This window comes from Geotrypetes seraphini, chromosome 2 (genome assembly GCF_902459505.1).
Source record: "Geotrypetes seraphini chromosome 2, aGeoSer1.1, whole genome shotgun sequence".
NCBI classification, from domain to species: Eukaryota; Metazoa; Chordata; class Amphibia; order Gymnophiona; family Dermophiidae; genus Geotrypetes; species Geotrypetes seraphini.
In genome coordinates this window covers 297,651,797-297,674,559 of record NC_047085.1, presented here as the reverse complement: position 1 = coordinate 297,674,559, position 22,763 = coordinate 297,651,797, and the positions used below count along the sequence as shown (strand labels likewise).

Here is a 22,763-nt window from a genome sequence, read left to right as displayed (position 1 = left end):
TCTGCCCACACTAATGGCCCACCCCCTAACTACCTCCATGAAGAGATCCCACATGCCAATCCCATCTTTTCTTAAAATCTGGCATGCTGCTGGCCTCAATTACCTGTTGTGGAAGATTATTCCAGTGGTCAACCACCCTTTCGGTGAAGAAATATTTTCTGGTGTCGCCATGAAATTTCCCACCCCTGATTTTCAACGGATGCCCTCTTGTTGCCGTGGGTCCTTTAAGGAAAAAGAGATCCTCTTCCACCTCGATACGGCCCGTGACATATTTGAACGTCTCGATCATGTCTCCCCTCTCTCTGCGTTCCTCGAGTGAGTACAGCTGCAATTTACCCAGTCGTTCCTCATACGGGAGATCCTTGAGTCCTGAGACCATCCTGGTGGCCATTCGCTGAACCGACTCAACTCTCCACACATCTTTTTGATAATGCGGCCTCCATTCCAGATGGGGTCTCACCATGGATCTGTACAACGGCATTATGACCTCGGGCTTATGGCTGACGAAATTTCTACGGATACAGCCCATGATTTGTCTAGCCCTGGATGAAGCTTTCTTCACTTGATTGGCAGTCTTCATGTCTTCATAGGTACTATGTCCTTTAGAGAACCATGCCTAAGGCACCTAAGCCCTTCTCCACCCCCTAAACATGCCTGCTTTGGAGTTAGGCATCATTAGGCGTAGAATTGCATCTAAGACAGGGGTATAAAAGTCCCTCCTCTATTAGCATACAATGAAAGCAGTGCATGCAAATGGATCCCATGCATATTCATTGGGGAAATCCTGAACACTCGACTGGATTGCAGTTCTCAAGGAGGGACTTTGACACCCCTGATCTAAGAAGATAGGTGCCTACCACCCAATTAATTTTTATTTATTTCAATTATGAGCTTGTTAAAGTTTATAATTGAAGCCGATTTACTAATTAAACCCGCCCCCTTTTTTTTTTTTCAAAATTGTAGCGCGGTTTTTAGGACCGGCCATGGCAATAACAGCTCCAAAGCTTATAGAATTCCTATGAGTGCTGGAGCTGTTACTGCTGTGGCCGGCGCTAAAATTACATTACATTAGTGATTTCTATTCTGCCGTTACCTTGCGGTTCAAATCCGTGCTATGGTTTTGTAAAAGAGGGGTAAGTTAGGTGCCTAACTTTAGGCACTTGTTTATTAGGTGTCTATCTTAGGGAGAAAGGTGTGCCTCACTGGGAGGAAGTTGTAGCTCACTAGTAGAGTTGCTGCCTTTGCACCCAGAGATCAAAACCTAGTGCTGCTCCATCTGATCCTGGGCAAATCACTAAATCCTCCAGTGCCCACTACTTTGAATGCCAAAGCCACAAAAATGCAGAATACAAGTCCCCATTCCATTCCCTTTTCCTTATATAATTTCCCCCTAAGTGCAATTTTGAGTATAAACGTAGGCACTCAGCCCTGGTAAATTTTCAGAGGGGCTGATTTAGCAGCATATTTCTCAATGTTAGGAGCATTAGGGTGGAGAGAACGAGAGGACACTCTCTAAAGTTAAAAAGGGGATAGACTCCGTACAAACGTAAGGAAGTCCTTTTTCACCCAGAGGGTGGTAGAAATCTGGAACGCTCTTCCGGAGTCTGTCATAGGGGGAAAATCTCTCCAGGGATTCAAAAAAAGGTTAAATAAGTTCCTGCTGGACCGGAACATACGCAAGTAAGGCTAGACTCAGTTAGGGCACTGGTCTTTGACCTAAGGGCCGCCGTGTGAGCGGACTGCTGGGCACGATGGACCACTGGTCTGACCCAGCAGCGGCAAATCTTTTGTTCTTATGTTCTTATGAATTTTTTGAATATTGGGTCCAAAATGTATAGCAATGGGAAAAATCATTTACTTTCCAAGCTGTGAAGGTGTAGAATAGTATCCCTGTTAAAATAGGCTAGTTCTTTCATATGTACAATCTAGAAAATCTTTGAAAACTTGTTTTTAGATCAGTGTTGTTGATTTAAGGATTTGAAATGTACAATTTCTTCATATGCCCTACTGAAGGAATTAAAGTTAGAAAGGAACACCAGAAAATTCATGAAAGGAATAAAGACTATCCTTTTCTCAAACTACTTCAACTAAAACTAAGAAGTTGACAGAGAAAGGAAACTATTTCAATAATTTTTATTGGTATTTAAAGAAGAAATCATATATATGCAAATATAATGCAATATAATATAATATAGATCACATGTATGCACAAAAGATAAAAACAACCAGAGCAGCGGGCTCAACAGGATGGCTGCTTAACTGCCAAGCTCCTGTGCGACTCTGACAAACACTAACAATAACATCATTATCCTTAAAAGCAACACTATCTCATATGTTTTGGGAATGCCCCATGGTTAGACACTTTTGGTCTGTAATTTTTTTCACGGGTTAGTCATATGTGGAGCACCAGATGGCATTGTAATAGTTGTAGTTTGTTTTGGTTATTTGATCTTCAATATCCTATACCTATAAAGGTTTTTTTAGAAGGGTGATTCTTTCTGGTTTGGAAGTTCTCTCTTTGCATAAGATCTCAGGTTCTGAATTATGGCCACTGGCGTGCTCGTATGCTTAATTTGCTGACCATGGAAGAGCTGCGCTGAATAGCCTACACTGCTCCCAACGCTCATAGGAACTCTATGAGCGTCGAGAGCATTGCGGGCCATTCAACGCAGCTTTCTGTGCTAAAAACTGCTAGCGCAGTTTAATAGAAGAGGCCCTTTGTGTCTTTCTGACTGGGACACTAAACAGGGACGAAGGTTGCTTAATATTTGGCAGCCCTTTTTAGATATGTTAACCCCTACTGTGCGTAGTCATGTTTTACTAGGAAAACCTTGATATACTTTTGTTTATACTTTGCAGTCCTAGGAAGGGGGTGGAATAGGGGAGGCTGAGGGGGGGATGTTGGGTTGATGGGATTATTTTATTGTTGATTATTAATATCTGGTAACATATTTTCATCTTTCATATTGTATTAATTTGGTAGGATTTTTCTGCCCTATTCTTTTTTTTTTTCTTCTAGGTAAGTTCTTCTGCACCACAGTATGGCTGGGAAGCTGCTGCTCAGGTTACAACTTCTGTCTCTGTGCAGACAGAAAATATTACCCAGGCAGAGGGAGTAGTTCCATGTACAAGCTGTCTTCAGCTTGAATCCCTTTGAAGGAACTAAAAGAACTGAGGGAGGAGGTGGCAAGATTGAGAAGCATCTATGAGAATGAGAAGTACATCAATGAAATGGTTTATTGTTTATTTAGTTTTTGATTAAACGCTTTCTCGGTTCTACAAAGCGTTGTACAAAGTATAAAATAACATTTCAACAAACAATGTAACAGTTAAAACATACTTTCTATATACTACAAGGCTAACAACGATACTTACTAGATTATTATCGACAAACGAACAATGGACAGTTACATTGGATACGAATTGGGAGGGAGGGGAGAAATACAATTGATATAGTAAATGAGAGAAACGTTTAAGGTAAACACAAAAGGATTAGGAATAATTAGAAAAAAAAAAAGCTGATTTAAATTAAACTCTAAAATACAGTACTTTAGTTAAAAGCATCTTTAAAAAGAAAGCATTTTAAGTTGCTTTTAAAATTTTTTAAGTTTTTTTCCATTTTTAAATAAAGCGGAAGGGCATTCCAGATCGTAGGGGCTGTCACGGAAAAAATTGAGGTGCGGCGTGTGCCAATAATTTTTAAAGAAAGAATATTAAGATTGAATTGGGATATAGATCTTAAAGATCTCGGGGGGGGGGGTCGTATGGGATCAGAACTCTGTCAATGAAAGCTGGGGAATTAGTCTGCATAGTTTTGAATGTCAGAAGGGCGATTTTGTACGTTAACCTATGAGAAATAGGCAACCAGTGGGCATTTTTAAGCAGAGGGGTAACGTGATCATATTTTGAGGCTCCCGAGATTATCTTAATAGCCGTGTTTTGAATGAGCTGCAAGCGTTTTAAGTCCTTGTGATAAATTCCTTTTAACAGCGAATTACAATAATCTATTTTTGATATTACGAGCGAGTGGATCAAAACTTTGAGGGAACTAATATCGAGAAGAGGGGCCAATGATCGGATCATTCTTAATCTATAAAAGCAGTTTTTAACCAATGCGCTTATTTGTGGACGAAATGTTAGCTTACTATCAATAAGGACTCCTAAAAGTTTTGTAGTTGTAATTGGTGAAAGTGAGATATTATCGATGATGACTGGAGAAATTAGTTGTGCTCCTTCTTTTCCGGGGAATAAGAGAATATTAGTTTTTGAAATACTTAATGAAAGCTTATTGCGTTCATGAGGTGTCAAAGATTTCCAGTAGTGGGGAAGAAGAGGCTGTGCTGAGGGAAGACAGCTGTACTCAGATTACAGAACACTGCAAGATTAGTACTGTGACTACCCCCGCCAGGGCCGCTATCAGGGCAGTACTACCAGTCCTGCATTCAGGGGCCCGGAGGTGACAGGGGGCCCGGGCTCCCCCAAGCAGTGTTCCCTCTAAGGCAGCGGTCTCAAACATGCGGCCCGCGTGTGGCTCTCCAGGTTTTATTTGTGGCCCGCAGTCTGGAGGCCTCATTCTCTTCCTTTTGGAGCAGCAGCTGGCTCGTTCGTTCAAAGCCGCGGGTTGGCGGCTCCTTGCGCTATCCACTCCTGAATCGGAAGCCTCTCTGACGTCACAACATCAGAGAGGCTTCAGACGCAGGCGCGGATCTCGCAAGGAGCTGCCACCCGCGGCTTTGAACGAATGAGCCGACCAGACACGCTGCTGCTCCAGTGGCGTACCAAGGGGGGAGCGGTCAACTGTTCTCCTTAGCGTGCGGCTCGCGGCTCGTCTAGAGCAGTGGGCCCAACCTGCTTCCCTTCCCTTCTCACTGCTGCCATCGGGGATCAGGCCGGCACCGTGTCTTTGATCTCCCTGCTTCTCTTCCCTGCTGGGCCGACCAACTCTCGCGGCGGCCCGACGTCAATTCTGACATCGAGAGGACGTTCTGGCTAGCCAATCGCTGCCTGGCTGCCCGGAACGTCCTTTCCGACGTTAGAATTGATGTCGGGCGGCGAGAGTTGATCGGCCCAGTACAGAAGAGAAGCAGGGAGATTTCGGCCTGTTCCCGATTGCGGCAGCAGCAGCAGCCTATTACGCGGCGGTGGTGGCATGGGGGAGGCAGGAAGGAAGGAAGAAAGAAGGTGTGTGTGGGGGGGGGGACAGGGAGCCAGAAAAAAAAAGCAAAAAATGGGGCACGGAGGAAGGAAGGAAGAAAGAAAGAAGGGGGGGGGGACAGGGAACCAGAAACAAAGCAAAAAAATGGGGCACAGAATCAGAGAAAGACAGACATAGAGAAAGAAAGAAAAAGTTGGGGGAGGGAATGAGGTCTGGAGGAGAGGAAGCATAAAGGAGGAGGCTGAAAGAAGGGAAGAAATATTGGATGCACAGTCAGAAGAATAAAGTGCAACCAGATTTTATTTTCAATTTAGTGATCAAAATGTGTCTGAATTTATATATGCTGTCTATATTTTGCACTATGGCCCCCTTTTACTAAATCGCAATAGTGTTTTTTAGTGCAGGGAGCCTATGAGCGTCGAGAGCAGCGCTGGGCATTTAGCGCAGTTCCCTGCGCTAAAAACTGCTATTGTGGTTTAATAAAAAGGATGGGGGGTATATTTGTCTATTTTTGTATGGTTGTTACTGAGGTGACAATGCATAAAGTCATCTGCCTTGACCTCTTTGAAAAAAAACCTGGAATAGGAATGATAATTAAAATTTTCTCAGCGTATAGTGTGCTTTGTGTTTTTTTATTTTATTTTTGGTAGATCATTTTGACTTGGTCATTTTAAAGTAGCTCGCAAGCCCAAAAAGTTTGGGCATCTCTGAGCTAGAGCGTTGAAACTGTGTATTTCTATTTTATCCCCCCTTTTACAAAACTGTGGAGCGTTTTTTAGCGCCAGCCGTGGTGGTAGCAGCTCTGATGCTCAGAATTCTATGAGCTTCAGGGCTGTTACCACCGTGGCTAAAATCCACACTACAGTTTTGTAAAAGGGGGAGGGGTTCGTTTGTGATGACATATTCCATACTAGGCGAAGGTGTTTTCTGTGTTCTTTGTGTTTGAAAGACATGGTTTTCTGTTAGGATTGACGATGTAGGATTGATCTGTGCTGGTCTGGCTTATTTAGTTTTACAATGGGTGTATTGATGTACTGCTCACTGCAATATGTAAGATACTGCCTTTTCCTAGGTACTCATGTGTGACGTGTGGTTTGTTACTAAAAATCATGTTTTTCTTACAGATGGGGGGGGTGCCATAAAATGATGGGCCCCGGGTGTTACATATGCTACGTACGCCACTGTATGTAAAGATACTAGAAAGCTGGCGTAGCAAAAACTTTAAGTAAATTGTTATTCTTCTAAGTTTTGAGTATTTAACCCTCCCACAATCTCATGGGCATTTGTTTCAAGTTTCAAGTTTATTGAGATTTTGATTTAAACGTAATATCAAATATTTTCAATGTGTATAACAAAAATAAATTTGGGGAAATAAATAAAACCATTTGAACAATAAACATACAAACATATCCATAGATGATTAAAAATACATAAGGAGTACAAGGATAAACTACATTTGTTTAAAAATGCGTCCTCCAATAAACAATAAACACTGCTGTCATACTTTTTTTTGTCCCCTGCCGATTTCCTAATAGCACCCCCTCGGACAAAAAGGGGGGGGGGAAAGTGGTGCGTGGGGGGGGGCCCAATAGGATTGCTCAGTAAGGGGCCCAGAAATTTCTGATGGCGGCTCTGACCCCCGCCCTTGAACTGAAGAACCGGTATGCTGTCCTGAAAGTGAAGGAGATGAGAGCAACCCAAGGAGAGGAAGGACTAGAGCTTGAAATCCCCAAAAGTACTGGATCCGTAATCACTAGGAGGCGTAAGGTAGTTGGCGATTCCCTTCTGAAGGGTACAGAAGCGTTCATCTGCAGACCAGACATGATGTCACGAGAGGTATGCTGTCTGCCTGGAGCCAAAATCCAAGATGTTATGGGAAACTTGCCGAGATTCATCAAGCCTGATGACTACTATCCGATGCTGCTCATCCACATTGGCACTAATGATACTGCCAGGTACCCCTGCAAACATGTCAGAAGTGACTTTATAGCTCTGGGAAAGGTGAAGCAGTCAGGTGCGCAGGTGGTATTCTCGTCCATCCTCCCTGTCGAGGGTAAAGGCCAGGGCAGAGAAGCGCGCATCCTGGAGATGAATGCTTGGCTACGTGGATGGTGTCGTCGAGCATTTTGGCTTCCTAGACCATGGGATGATCTTCCAAGGGATTCTGAGCAGGGATGGTGTACATCTGTCAAAGAAGGGAAGAAATGTCTTTGCCAGCAGGCTGGCTAATCTACTAAAGAGGGCTTTAAACTAGAAGGTGCAGGGTGATCAAAGCTCCCGGGGGAGTATAAGCCCTCAGGTAAGTAAATCACTTATTACCTCTATATGGATGGGAAAATGGGGCAATGTCTGGAAAGCAGTATATACTAATGCTCGAAGTATGGGAAAAAGATTCTGGATCTAGAAGCTGTGATGGAAGAAGAGGAGTTGGATATAGTGGCGATTTACAATCGTTAAAGCCAGAGGTACAGCAATGCCAGCATAGAGTGGAAATATTAGAAAATAAATAGCAATGACTGAAACTCTGAAGGATGCTCAACTTCATATTAATCATGTGAAGGTTTTGGAGCAGGAATTGGAGGAAGCGAATAATCGGGTAGGAGAAATAACTTTTGGCTATTGAGATTAGCTGACGGATGTGAGGGTCCTGACTTTGTTCCAGCTTTGTTAGATTTAAAATTTGAGGAACATTTTGAAATTGAAGCTGCCCATCTTATACCCTCACAGCATATCACTAATCAAAAGTATCTTAGACCGGTAATAGTCTGCATTCTCAGATTTAAGCAGATAATAGATATACCGGTAATGCAGCGGACTAAAATTAAATATCCACTAAAATTTGAGGGTCACAATGTCCTTATTGTTTCTGACTTGAGTAAGACCACTGCCCGCAATCGTAAGCAGTTGCTGGCTTATAGACCACATATTAAAGAATTTAATGCCCAATTTGGTATGCTATATCCTGCAAGGCTTTGTGTCACTATAAATAATCAGACTAAGGACTTTACTGATCCAACTGCTCTTGCAGAATTCTTGGATGCTAATTATCCTAGTAATATTGACAAGTCATAAATATTAGTTGTCAGTTTGCTTGTTGATACTGTATCATTATAAGTAGTTCAATGTTATCCTTAATATTATATTTGCTTATGTTAGAATTGCTAGGTTGTATCAGCTAATTTTGCGGTTTTGGAGAGAAAGGAAACTAGATCTTTCAGAGATGCATGTAAATAGATTATATTTAGTTGAAATGGCCAACCTCCTTAAAAGGTATGTAAAAAAAATAAATACAAAGTAAGTGTATAGTGTATTTTGCTGCATATTAATAACTCTGTAACACCACCACAGAGCTCTGTGTATTTCAGTATAGAGCCCATGTATTGTAACACCTCACAACTCCTTATGGTAACATCTCTACAGAAGCTATCATAACACCTTTACCGAAGCTCATGTAGTGTAGCGCCTTTGCAGAGACTCCCTAGTCATTAGTAGCGGTACAGAAACTCTCAATCATCATTATAATTATGGTCTCTCTGAATTGCCGATCCGTTTCTATTATCATATACGGAGATTCTCTTTATGTAATCCGCCTTACAACCTTGAGTTAAAGGTAGAATATACGAAGCACGCTTTTGCCTTTATGTTTTCAGCCACCTGTTTAGAGAACCATAATGGTTTCATTTTCCTCTTGCTTTTATTACCTTTCCTTACATAAAGTTCAGTTTCCATTTTTATAGTTCCTTTCAGCTTGGACCACAGTCTTTCCACTTCCCTTATATCCTCCCATTTCTTTCTTCAAGATTGCTCTCATTTTACAGAAAGCAGCACGCTTTTAGTCCTCAACTTTGAGTTTTGTGTGTCCATGGTCCGCTTTAGCTCTTATAGCTCTTTGATGTGGAAAGTGATGAGGAAAAAGTGGAGGTACTAAACAAATACCTCTGTTCCCTGGCCAGTATTCAAGTCCAGACTAAAGCCTACTTTTTCAAGGTTGCTTTTAACTCATAGCCCTTGTTTCCTAAAGCACCCACTGTAGCCCCCTTGTGACCCTGGGAAGGTTCACTTGGCACTCCATTGCCTCAGTTACAAAACTTAGATTGTGGCCCGCTAAGTACAGAGATAGCTGGTTTTAAAAAGCTTGGAAGTTAATGGTCTTTCAGTTCGCAAATCATCTTCCACTGATTCATGACCACTTTTGAAGCATGAATACCATTCAAAACACCTTCCATGACTCATGACACATTCCCCATAAGATACTTTCAACATTTCATAAGTTTCTGTAGCAATCTTACCCAATTTAAAACAGAACTTCACACTATAGCGCTGCTCATTGAGGTCGCACATGATGAAAAATAGCTGATCACAAAACACACACTTTCACAAAAACTGCTGTAGCTCGGAGATAAAAACAGATACGAACAAATGGAAAAAAGGAGGTTACTCATGAGGTTCCAAGCTACTCAACGCCATTTAGCGCGTCTCAAAAGAACTTCCTGTTGGCATATAATTCAAACGGTCCTGGAACTTTTTGAACAAACCTCTTATTCCCCCTTCTGAATTTACCGATATTAGCAACTCCACCCCCCCTTGTGCAGCCACATACTTGCAGGTAAGTCTCTCGTATGATTAATATCACAGTTGATGTAGGCAATTGATTTATGTTTCATATCACTGTATCTTATCAACTGTACATACATTTTGCCTTTAGCTTCCTACCTATTTATCCCAGTGACTTTGTCCTACCTATCTCGTCCTACTGATGTATCTCAATTGCAAGCACTCCCTTCGCTACTTATTAAGGTGTTTTATTGTATTGTACAAAAAACATTAGCAACATAGTTATGTTAATTGAATGCTTTAATGTGTGTCTGTTAAAGTGTTTTATTTGTATTATGCTGACAATGTGAATGCCATATCTATGTTATATGAATATTCTTTCGTGTTGCTTTTTATGTTATCATTCATATTCTGATAACATTGGTCATATTTTGTTATATGATTATGTTATAGTGCTGTTAAATTATTTCTGATACTGTATCATGTTAATCCTATTACTAGGATTCAATTTACTGTCTCCAAGTCTACCATATTGATTGTATTTAAACTAAACTAAACATTAAGTTTATAAACCACATCTTCTCTATAAGGATAGAGCTCGGCACAGTTTACAAGAGTTTTGAAGAGAGGAAAATACATTTTTGAAAATAACCACATTTTCAGATTTTTATTTGGTCATGTTACTATTGTTATGCTGTTAACAAAAATGAGGTGGCCCAGTGGTTAAAGATGTGTGTGCCATCATTCACAGGTGGTGGGTTCAAATCTCCAGGAAACAAAGATATGGTCAAAAACCCCAGCGCAGACCCTAGCCTGCTAAAAACTTCCCTTTTCCACTGCTTATTCCCAGGATAAGTGGCATAAAATATGTTTTACTCCTTGGGATCTTGCCAGGTACTTGTGACTTGGGTTGGCCACTGATGGAAACAGGATACTGGGCTTGATGGATCAGTGGTCTGTCCCAGTATAGCAGCTCTTATGTTCTTATGTCAAACTGTATCTACTGTGCACTGCTTTAGGTGAATCTCTTCATAAAAGTGGTTAAAAAATCCCAATAAATAATGTCATCATCATGTCTCTTTAAAGATTTATAGGTGTGAAGCCAGAAGCAGGAAAATTCTGCCAGTTCCATGACATTTAATTGTACCTCTGCATGATATTTGACTTGCCTAAGAGTTTCCAATCATTCTCGTAATTTCAGTAAGAACATAAGATTTGCCGCTGCTGGGTCAGATCAGTGGTCCATTGTGCCCAGCAGTCCGCTCACAAGGCAGCCCTTAGGTCAAAGACCATGTCCTATTTGAATCTAGCCTTACCTGCGTATGTCCTGTTCCAGTAGGAGCTTATCCAACCTTTTCTTAAATCCCTGAAGAGTGCTTTCCCCTATAACAGTCTCCGGAAGAGCGTTCCAGATTTCTACCACTCTCTGGGTAAAGAAGAACTAAGGTTCTATGTATTTTCCCCTGCTAAATTGTCTAATAGTATGCATATATATTTTCCAGGAGAAGGGAAATTCAACTGTTTGCTATATTTTATGTGGCCTTACCTGCTAGTGGTCTTTCTTTATAAAGGAGAGAGAATGAAATTGGGATGTAATTAAAGATCAAAATTGACAGTGATCGGAATTCTATGGATTGTACACTCAAGAGGTTTACTTGATGGGAATAGATGATTCTTGAGAGGATTTTTTTTTTAATTTATATCTAGTTTATTGTATTTGGTTACTATCTTATTTGGTATGGTTTTGTACTTACTTTTGAAAATTATAATAAAATGATTTAAGCACAAGTTGATTTCCCTGAAAATCAGCAATCAAATGGTTTCTTTGTGGCCAGATTGCCTCAAAATGCTATTAAATTTTTTTTTTTTTTTTTTTTTTAATAGGCCTTAAATCGAGGCATTGCTGCTGTCAAGGAAGATGCCATTGAGATGCTGGCCAGCTACGGTTTGGCGTACTCCCTTATGAAGTTCTTCACGGGTCCCATGAGCGACTTCAAGAATGTCGGTCTAGTATTTGTGAACAGTAAGCGAGATCGAACCAAGGCGGTTCTGTGCATGGTTGTAGCCGGGGCTGTGGCTGCTGTCTTTCATACACTGATTGGTGGGTATTAATGAACATAAGAACATAAGCAATGCCTCTGCTGGGTCAGACCTGAGGTCCATCATCCCCAGCAGTCCACTCACGCGGCGGCCCAACAGGTCCAGGACCTGTGCAGTAATCCTCTATTTATACCCCTCTATCCCCTTTTCCAGCAGGAAATTGTCCAATCCTTTCTTAAACCCCTGTACTGTACCCTTAAACCCCTGTACTGTACCTCATACTATGCCTGTATTTAGACACCATTAGAAAAATACTAAAATCTCTCCCTGCTGCTACACCTCTCCCTGTGATTTCTTTGCTTTAAAATAACTCAAGAATGAATTGGCCTACAATAAGAAATTATACCCAGTGCAGCATATTCTGATCCATAGGAATCACTAAGCAACCACATGTGTAAGACTTTTCATATAAGAGAACATAAGATTAAGCTAACTGCCCGACATCAGTGTGAGTTTCCAAACAGCTAGGCCCCTGCTGAACTTCCCAGTAGGCCCCTGGATATAGGGTTGGTGTTCTGAGTATCCCATACCTGCCACCAAGCTTGTAAGGAAATTGCTGGCAGTGCCCGTGCAGTCATCTTGAAACCAAGTTGTTCACTTTCTCTGTGGCTCTCAGTTCCTCCTTTGCCCGTGCTTTTAGATATAAAGAGATGGAAGTGGAGTCCTTTCTCACAGAGGAGACAGTTAAGATAATTTAAGAAATATTTTATAACATCTGCTAGCACAGGACATTATTTTGGTGTTCATTGGATGGCGTCTTAGATGTTGTGAATGATGTATCATATCATGCTGTTTGTGGTTCCATTCAGTATTATCCCTGATCATTTTATAGTAAGCGAATAAACTGACACTTACAAAGCTACACAGTTAATATATATTCCATCTTGACATAGTGATCCACCTCCCCATCAAGTCGTTCAGGAATTGGTCTGCCAAAATGATCAACCCACTTTTGTTCATGTTCTGCAGCCCAGTTGCATTCACTTGTGGCTACTCACACCCTCTTTTTCAGAACTGAAAAGAAAGTCCATTTTTTATAGCAGATGTGTTGACCCCTCTTGTGGTCAACCAACCTACCTCAAGGATATTCTTGTCGAGACTGCAAAAAAGTCAGTAGAAGCAAAGTGAAAGCTGAAATACAAATATCTGTATAGGATGAACAGGTCACATGGGAATTTGTCAAACGCCACTCAGTCAGTTTAGCCATAAAGTAACAATTGAAGATTTTTTTTTTTGTTAGCCATTATCAAAATTAGAAGATTAGAAGTGATAGGCAGTGGGAATTATTTGATTCTCATATACTGGATACATATACAGTATATCTGTGCCTGTTGATATACTGCACAAACGCTGCAGTTAATGAGCAGTAAAAGTTTCAGACAAAATAGAATAAAGAAGATAATCCATATCCATATTTACTTTTTTCCTGCCTTCACTCAACCTGGTGCCAAGTCAAGTAACTGCATCATTTAAAACATCAACATTACTGAAGTTAACATATTGATCACCACATATCAAACGACAGCATTGATTTTAAACATTATACAATGAGATTTACTCAGTTTCAGTCCCACTCAACAATTCCCGAGCTTATCATATTCTCAATTCCCAGTACTAAATAGATTTACTGTTTCTAAGGATAGAAAAAAAATATGTCCAAAGCCACATCTTTACCAGCTTTTTAAATTGCTCTATGTAGCTGAGTCTAGACAGTTTGAAGAAAACTGGTAGCAAAAAACTATGCAGATAGACCTGCTGGGTATCCAAAATGTTCACTAACCTACAGCCAGGGCTAGTCCAAACATTAAGCAAGATTAGGCAGTTGCCAAAGGCAGCAACTTCTGGAGAGCACCCAAAAGCATCTGTAGTCAAAGCAAAATAATAGATCATGGCAACCCCCACAAACACAAAAAACGATGAACACAAACTTTAACCTGCAGTTTTACAGGATGTTTTTGTGTTAATTGCAACTGTTCAGTTTATTTATCAAAGTTTGGTGGGCTTCAAGTTAATTAACTGGGGAGGGGGGGTGACTGAAAGTTCACCTAGGGCACCCATCATTCTTGTATTGGCTCTGCCTATAGCTTCCCTGTATGCATTTGTTATTCTGTAGTCATAGTGCAGGTTTCCAAGATAAGCCCTTGGGCAAACAGATCCAGTGGGCCTGATAGGAGGTACTGTAGCAGGAAAGAACTAGACAGACTAGATTAGGGATCTCAAAGTCCCTCCTTGAGGGCTGCAATCCAGTCGGGTTTTCAGGATTTCCCCAATGAATATGCATTGAAAGCAATGCATGCACATTCATTGGGGAAATCCTGAAAACCTGACTGGATTGCGGCCCTCAAGGAGGGACTTTGAGATCTCTGGACTAGATGGAGCTTAAGTTCTATACCTGTTCCTATGCCTTGATGATCTCTGAAAATAAAGTTGATGTGCTGTCAACGTCTTCTTGTCTTATAGTTGTTGGTTAGGCTATGTTTCATAGGTTCACTGTCAAGCATAGGGGATATCTGTAAGTAGAAAATGAGTCCATTGCTTCCATGGGTGCTAGTCAGTATAAAAAAATAAAACCAATAAACTATATGTTATCAGTTTTGACTCATTCCTGTTGGAATTTGCATTTTTCTTTTGTAGCTTACAGTGATTTGGGGTACTACATTATTAACAAGCTACACCATGTCGACGAGTCAGTCGGGAGTAAGACAAGGAAAGCCTTCTTGTATCTTGCAGCATTCCCATTCATGGATGCGATGGTGAGTAGCTCATAACACTTAACACAGTTCGGTGGGTGACAAAGACAAAAGGAAGAAAATCTTATCAAAACAGAACAAGAGAAAGTAAAGGGGTGACGGGACTAAATCGCGCGAGACAACGGCGCGCCGACAACTGAGCGCAAGGTTGATGGCGCGCCGAAGAAAAGCACTATTTTAAAGGGCTCTGACAGGGGTGTGGGGGGGAACCCCCCCCCCCCACTTTACTTAACAGACATTGCGCTGGCGTTGTGGGGGGTTTAGGGGGTTGTAACCCCCCACATTATACTTAAAACTGAACTTTTTCCCTAAAAAACAGGCAAAAAGTTCAGTTTCAAGTATAATGAGGGGGGTTACAACCCCCCAAACCCCCCACAACACCAGCGCGATGTCTGTTAAGTAAAATAGGGGGGTTCCCCACCAACACCCCCCGTCGGAACCCTTTAAAATAGTGCTTTTCTTCGGCGCACCGTCAACCTTGCGCTCAGTTGTCTGCGCGCCGTTGTCTCGCGCGATTTGGTCTATGAGCCAGTAAAGGTACTGTTTGTTTACACCTTGGTGTCTTCTCCTGTCAGCAGTGAGCATTCAGGTTTTTCATTGAAAGCAGCACTTCCTGTCTTGGTAGCACAATTCTCCTTTGTGGATTCCTCCCACAAGTTTGCTTCTAAGACTGAAGCAGTTATGACATATCAAACAGTCGGGAGTGTGTGATACAGTTGTTAGAGCTACAGCCACACACCCTGGGGTTGTGGGTTCAAATCCTGCACTGCTGCGTGTGACTCTGGGCAAGTCACTTAATCCCCCAGTGCCCCAGGTACATTAAATAGAGTGTGAGCCCACCAGGACAGATAGGGGAAAATGTTTGTGTATCTGAATAATTTGTAATCCGCATAGAATTCTAGGATATGCAGAATATAAACAATTAAATAAATAAAATTATTAAAATACCATTCAGAGGATATATTATAAGGTTTGTTCAGGGTTGTCCTTTAGAACCTCCTTTTTCTGGAGCCATATGCCGCTGCTGGATCAGACCAATGGTCCATTGTGCCCAGCAGTCCGCTCCTGCAGTAGCCCCCAGATCAAAGACCAGTGCCCTGAGACCAGCCCTAACTGCATCCATTCCGGTTCAACAGGAACCCATCCAACTTTGTCTTAAATTCCTGGAAAGAGTGAACAACCTGTCCTTATCTATTCCCTTCAGTATTTTGAATGTTTCTATCATGTCCCCTCTCAGTCTCCTCTTTTCAAGGGAGAAGAGGCCCAGTTTCGCTAATCTCTCACTGTACGGCAACTCCTCCAGTCCCTTAACCATTTTAGTCGCTCTTCTCAGGACCCTTTCGAGTAGTACCGTGTCCTTCTTCATGTACGGCGACCAGTGCTGGACGCAGTACTCCAGGTGAGAGCGCACCATGGCCCGGTACAGTGGCATGATAACCTTCTCCGATCTGTTCGTGATCCCCTTCTTAATCATTCCCAACATTTTGTTCGCCCTTTTCACCGTCGCCGCACAATACGCGGACGGCTTCATCAACTTGGCAACCAGTACTCCCAAGTCTCTTTCCTGGGGGTCTCTTTAAGTACCGCCCCGGACATCCTGTATTCGTGTATAAGATTTTTGTTACCAACTTGTATCACCTTACACTTATCCACGTTGAACCTCATCTGCCATGTTGCGGCCCATTTCTCGAGCATGTTTATGTCACGTTGCAGATGTTCACAATCCTCCTGCATCTTCATTACTCTGAATAACTTCGTATCATCTGCAAATTTAATTACCAGATCGTTTATAAATATGTTGAAAAGCACGGTTCCAAGCACCGAACCCTGGGGCACTCCACTGGTGACACTTTTCCAGTCCAAGTATTGTCCATTTACTCCCACTCTCTGTTTCCTATCCGCCAGCCAATTTTTAATCCACGTGAGTATTTCACCCTCGATTCCATGGATCGCAATTTTTTGAAGTAGTCGTTCATGCGGAACCTTGTCGAAAGCCTTCTGAAAATCCTGATATACAGTGTCAACCCGGTCACCCTTGTCTATCTGTCTGTTTACTCCCTCAAAAAAGTGCAGCAAGTTCGTCAAGCAAGATCTTCCTCTACTGAAGCCATGCTGGGTGGTCCTCATCAGATCGTGTCCATCAAGATGCTCAATGATGTGGTCCTTTATCAGCGCCTCTACCATCTTTCCCAGTACCGAGGTCAGACTTACCAGTCTGTAGTTTCCCGGATCTCCCCTCGAACCTTTCTTGAAGATCGGTGTAACATTCGCCACCTTCCAGTCTTCAGGAACCCTTCCCGATTTGGTTGACAGATTGGCTATCAGTTGAATCAGTTCAGCTATAGTCCCTTTCAGTTCCTTGATTACCCTTGGATGGATGCCATCCGGTCCTTGGGATTTATCATTTTTAAGCCTATCAATCTGCCGGCATACCTCTTCTAGACTGACCATCAACCCTGTCAGTTTCCCGTCTTCGTTTCCCGCGTATAGCCTGTCGGCTATACGCGTATATCCTCTTCGGTAAACACAGACGCAAAAAATGTGTTCAGTTTGTCAGCGATGGCTTTGTCCTCCTTTAGCACTCCCTTCATTCCTCAGTCATCCAATGGCCCCACCGCTTCCTTCGTGGGTTGTTTCCCCTTAATATATCGAAAGAACGGCTTGAATTTTTTTGCCTCCTTGGCTATATTTTCCTCATAGTCTCTTTTGGCCCCTCTTATGGCACCCACTTTGATGCTGTTTGTGCTTTTTCAAGTTTTTGTCCGTTTTGAACTTTTCCATTCCGTAAACAAAGTCTTCTTGTCCCTGATTGCTTCCTTCACTGCCACAGTGAGCCACACTGGTTCCTAGTTCTTTTTCCTCTTGGATCCCTTGTTTATATGCGGTATATATTGATTTTGCACCTCGGTGACTGTGTCCTTAAAAAGGGACCATGTTTGCTCTAGTGTCTTTACAGTGCTTATCCTCTTCTTGATCTTCTTCCCCACCATGAGTCTCATCCCTTTGTAATTCCCTTTTCGGAAGTTCAGTGCCGTGGCTGTCATTCTGGATCAATGTTTCGGCCCCGTGTCCAGGTTGAAGCAGATCATTTTATGATCACTGGTTCCCAGTATCCCTTCTACTTCTACACCTTGCGCTGGTCCTCGTAGTCCATTTAGAATTAAGTCCAGAAATGCGTTTCCTCTCGTATTTTCCTTGACAAGTTGTTCCAGGAAGCAATCGCCTATAGCATCCAGGAACTTGGTCTCCCTACCACAGCAGGAGGTGTGCAGGTTCCAGTCTATCCCCAGATAATTGAAGTCGTCCATGATAACTGCATTGCCTCCTTTGCAGTTGCGTTGAATCTCGTCCGTCATTTCTCCATCAATTTTTTCGAACTGCCCTGGGGTTCGATAGTAGATGCCGATCTTCATTTCCGTTCCATTTGTTCCTGGAATTTCGGCCCATAGAGATTCTACCTTATTGTTTGATTCTGGCAAGTTCTCTCCGGTAGACTCAATTCCCTCTTTGATGTATAGGGCAATGCCCCCGCCTTTTTGAGCCACTCTGTCTCTGCGGTATAGCTTGTATCCTGGTAGCACAGTGTCCCAAATGTTTTCCTCATTTCACCATGATTCCGTGATGCCAGTGATGTCAAGGTTATCTTTTTGTGCCATAGCTTCTAATTCACCTATCTTATTCCTTAGGCTCCTTGCATTGGTGTACATACACTTGTGTTTGCGGCCTGTCACTTTCTTGCATTTCCTTCCCTCTTGTGTCCCTTTCGATCCGTCAGAATTTCTATCTTGCCTATGATCCGGTGAGTCTTCCCTGCTATCTTCCTGCACGGTATCCTCTGGATATACCAGTTCCCGAACCATTGACTCTCGGTCGACTGTAAGCTTTTCCCTTCTTCCTAGTTTAAAAACTTCTCAATTTCTCTCTTGATGTTGCTTGCAAGTAGCCTCGTTCCGTCTCTGCTGAGGTGGAGTCAATCCTTCCAGAATAGCTTGCTCTTCCCCCCGAACATAGTCCAGTTGCGCATGAAGTGGAATCCTTCTTCCTCATAACAGCGCCGCAACCACGCATTGACTGCTTGCAGCTCCATCTGCCTCTTCTTGTCAGCCCTGGGTACCGGCAGGATCTCCAAGAACGCTACCTTCTGCGTTCTGATCTTCAGCTCACATTGTTTGTCCCCACATGGATCACCACTGTGGTATCTTCCTCTTCCACGCTGTTGATGATCCTATCAATGTGGCTCACTATGTCTTCTACCTTGGCTCCCGGCAGGCAGGTCATCAGCTGATCCTGTCTTTCTCACGCTATGTGGCTGTCGACTTGTCTGATGATGGAGTCCCCCACGACTATTGCTGTCCTCTCTATCTTCTCTTGCCTCCATAGCCACAGGTCCATGTCCCTGGTTTATGACCATCTCTCCAGCCGTAGGTCCATGTACTCTGTGCACTTCCATTTTCCCACATCCTGGCGTTGACTTGTACCAGATTCGTCTTCTTGTGGGTTCTCTCCACTGTTTCTAGATCTCGCTGCTGTGTCACCTATTTCTTCCTTGTGGTTGTCCTCCAGAAGGTCTTCACTCTCTGTAGGTGTATCTCGGCAGTTCCACTTTGTATTTGTCTCATGCTTTCTTGCAGTCCAGTACAATGTTTTGCCTCTACCACGCTTTCTGTGGAGAAATATTATATTGTGTACCCCTAAATCACCCTCACAGCTTTGTCACTTAATTCCTATTGTCCTCTGAAATAAGACAGAATTAAGGCATAAGGAAACTAGGGCCCAGCTTGTGTAGGGAGCCTTTCAGATTTGCTAATTCAACAGTTTCTGAGGCCAAATTTTGCCCTCTTTAAGTCAGCACTGCTCATATGTCTATCTTTGCCATTATCCTTCAGAAAATAGCAGGAATGAAAAAAGAGTGATCTCCCCCATCTCGCCTCCTCCCCTTCTTATCCAAGCTACTTGAAAGTGCTGTTCACCACCACTGCTGTCTCTTCCTCCTTCCTGGCTTTTTACCATATTTATCAATGATCTAGAGATGGGAATAACTTCCTGAAATAATTAAATTTGCTGATGACCCAAAGTTGTTTATTCGCAAGAGGAATGTGAAAAATTGCAAGAAGACCTTGTGAGACTGGGCGTTAAAATGGCAGATGACGTTTAATGTGAGCAAATACAAAGTGATGCTTGAGGAAAGGAGGAACCTGAACTATAGCTCTATGGGTTCTATGTTAGGAGTCATTGCCCAGGAAAAGGATCTAGGTGTCATTGTTGAGGATATGTTGAAAACCTCAGCTCATTGTGAAGTGGCAGCTAAGAAAGCAAATAGAATGTTGGGAATTATCAGGAAAGGAATGGAAAACAAAGATGAAAATGTTAAAATGCCCTTGTATTGCTCTATATACGGCCACACCTCGAATACTATGTGCAGTTCTGGTTGTCATATCTCAAAAAAAGATATAACGGATTTAGAGAAGGTACAGAGAAGGGGAACAAAAATGATAAAAGGAATGGAATGACTTCCCTATAAGGAAAGGCTAAAGCGGCTAAGGCTCTTCAGCTTGAAGAAGAGATAGAGGTCTATAAAACAATGAGTAGAGTGGAAAGGGTAGATGTTCTGGTCATTGCTCATCATTGGTCACTTTTCCCAAAAATACTAGGACTAGGGGGCATGCAATGAAGCTACTAAGTAGTAGGTTTTAAACAAACCGGAAAAAATATTTTTCTCAGAACATGTAGTTAAACTCTGGAATTCATTGCCGGAGAATGTAGTAAAATCAGTTAGTGGGGTTTAAAAAAGGTTTGGATAATTTCCTAAAAGAGAAGTCCATAAGCCATTATTGAGATGGCTTAGGATCATATTTATGTTTCCTGCTCTAAGAAGTAGACATTCTACTTCTGTTCGCTGGGTAGTTTTCATTTGGTTGGAATCCCAGGTTGGATTTGTGTATTGCTGCTACTCCCTCCTTTCTTACCTATTTTATTTTGGATTCTGGTGGGTATGCTTCACCTATGACGACCCCACTGTTATCTGTGAGCTAGGATTCTGTTACCACTAGGAAGTCCATTGTGTTTTCCTCTATAAGTCTGCAATCTGAATTCCCTCTCCCTGATCATGTTGATCTTATTGATCGCTTTCCAAAGCACATTATTCGAATGAGGAGTGATCTTATGTACCCTTTTTATGCTTTTAAGCTGTAGGTGTATTTTTTTTTTTTTTGCGCTTGCTGATTGGTGTGTTGGTTGTCTGTTTTGTTTTTTCCCTTTTGTATATTCCTTTGTCACCAGTCCTCTCCCTGTTGGTGTTGATCTTAAGAGTGAGTCTGTGATGGGAGGTGAAGTAATGGGAGGGGACCGAATAAGTGAATCTTTGAATTCCTAGAAGGTAAATATTGATAAAATTGCTGAAACAAATGGATTTGATATATATATATATATATATTAATGCCTTTCTTGCTACGTGGATAGGTTGGTTTCTATGTATAGGGTACGAGTGAGTTTGTGATAGCACCTAACATTATGACGCCTACTAGTGCCTAAGTCGAATTAGACGCTGGTAGGCACTGTTCTATAAATGACATCTACTTTTGATTGACATGCAGTAGGTTCCATTTCCAATGGCGCCTACCAATTTAGGCAACCATATATAGAGTCAGGCCCTAAATGAATTTTTTAAAAACCCTGAATATGTGCACTTATTTCAGTACTGAAGCCAGTACTTCAGTATGAAGATAAGCACACATAATTCAGGTCTATATTCATTCAATTTGATGGTATTCTCAGTTCCAAACTTTATTAATATTTGTTAAATCGCCTATACAGAGTTTCTAGACGGTGTACAGTTAAAATAAATAGGTTGCTTTACAAAGACCAATACATATAGTATCACAGATAGGAACATCTGTAAATAAAAATGCCTTTAATTTAGATTTGAACCGAGTCAATGACGTTTCTTCTCTTAAGTTAGTAAGGGCAGAATTGCACAGCGACGGGGCGGTGACTGAAAAAAATGGTTGTGCTCATTGTATTGATTTGTGTCCAAAGATTTGAAATAGCGGGGCTAATATTCAGGTTGCGGGAGGCAGGCTAGCTAACTCCCACGGTTGGCACTGACTACGGTCTGCGTCTGTATATGGCCATTTGGTGGAGGATGGGCTGGGGAGGACTTCAATGGCTGGGAGGGTGTAGATGGGCTGGAGCAAGTCTTAACAGAGATTTCGGCAGTTGGAACCCAAGCACAGTACCAGGTAAAGCTTTGGATTCTTGCCCAGAAATAGCTAAGAAGAAAAAATTTAAAAATTTAAATTGAATCAGGTTGGGCAGACTGGATGGACCATTCGGGTCTTTATCTGCCGTCATCTACTATGTTACTATGTTACTATGTGACCAGAGATATTCAATGTCGGGCTGTTTCCAGTGACCGGCATTGAATATCTGGGGGGAGTATTCGACCACTAAAAAGTTAACCAGTTACTTCAGTGCTCTGCATGTTAAGTTTATAGCAACCAAAGATAGGACTGCTATTTAAGTGGCCCGATATGACCACTAAACTTGGCCATTCAGTGTGGAAAATTACCAGTTATTGCATGATATAACTGGTTAACTTTTAGTCGCTAACTGCAAATATTCAGCAGAGATTTGCCTGTTTAAATAAAAGTGAAGAATTTTTATGTGGCTTGGGCTTGGGGGTCTACCTGCAGTTTGCATAGGAGCTTCCACTTCAAAATCACTGAGCTCTGGAACAACCTTACCTCCCCTCTTCGGAACTTGAGCTCTCTCCAAGTTTTCCGCAAACATCTGAAAACCTGGCTTTTCTCAAAAAATGTAAGTCTCCCTCCAACTTAGGAATCAAGGAAACTCTTATATTTTGGCATCCCAAGTCCTCTAAATTTTCTTCACACTTCTACCTCTAACCCTCTGTTGTAGTTCCTTCCTATTTCTCCTACTGTAAACCGCGTCGAGCTCTACGAACGTGGAGATGATGCAGTATACAAACCTAAGGATTAGATTAGATTAGATTAGATTAGGAGCCCTTTAACGAAGCTGCGTTAGGCGCTAACGTGCACCTAACTTAGCATAAAATGGCGAACCACAGGATGCACTCATGCTTCTTGCGGTAGCTATCAAATTAGCGCATGCCAATCTGGATGCCAATACATTTTTGTCACTTCTTTTTGGAGTGGGGGGGGCATACCAGGGGTGGTGGTGGTAAG

General features: G+C 42.1%; 1 protein-coding gene across 1 annotated transcript in view; it reads left to right on the top strand.

Annotated features, from left to right (window-relative positions):
• Positions 1-22,763, top strand: part of ANKH (ANKH inorganic pyrophosphate transport regulator) — a 232,658-nt gene that overhangs the window by 140,972 nt on the left and 68,923 nt on the right. Inside the window, exons 2-3 of the mRNA XM_033929856.1 lie at positions 11,594-11,810; positions 14,444-14,562. Of these exons, the coding sequence (XP_033785747.1) occupies positions 11,594-11,810; positions 14,444-14,562 (336 nt within the window). The remainder of the gene's footprint in view (positions 1-11,593; positions 11,811-14,443; positions 14,563-22,763) is intronic.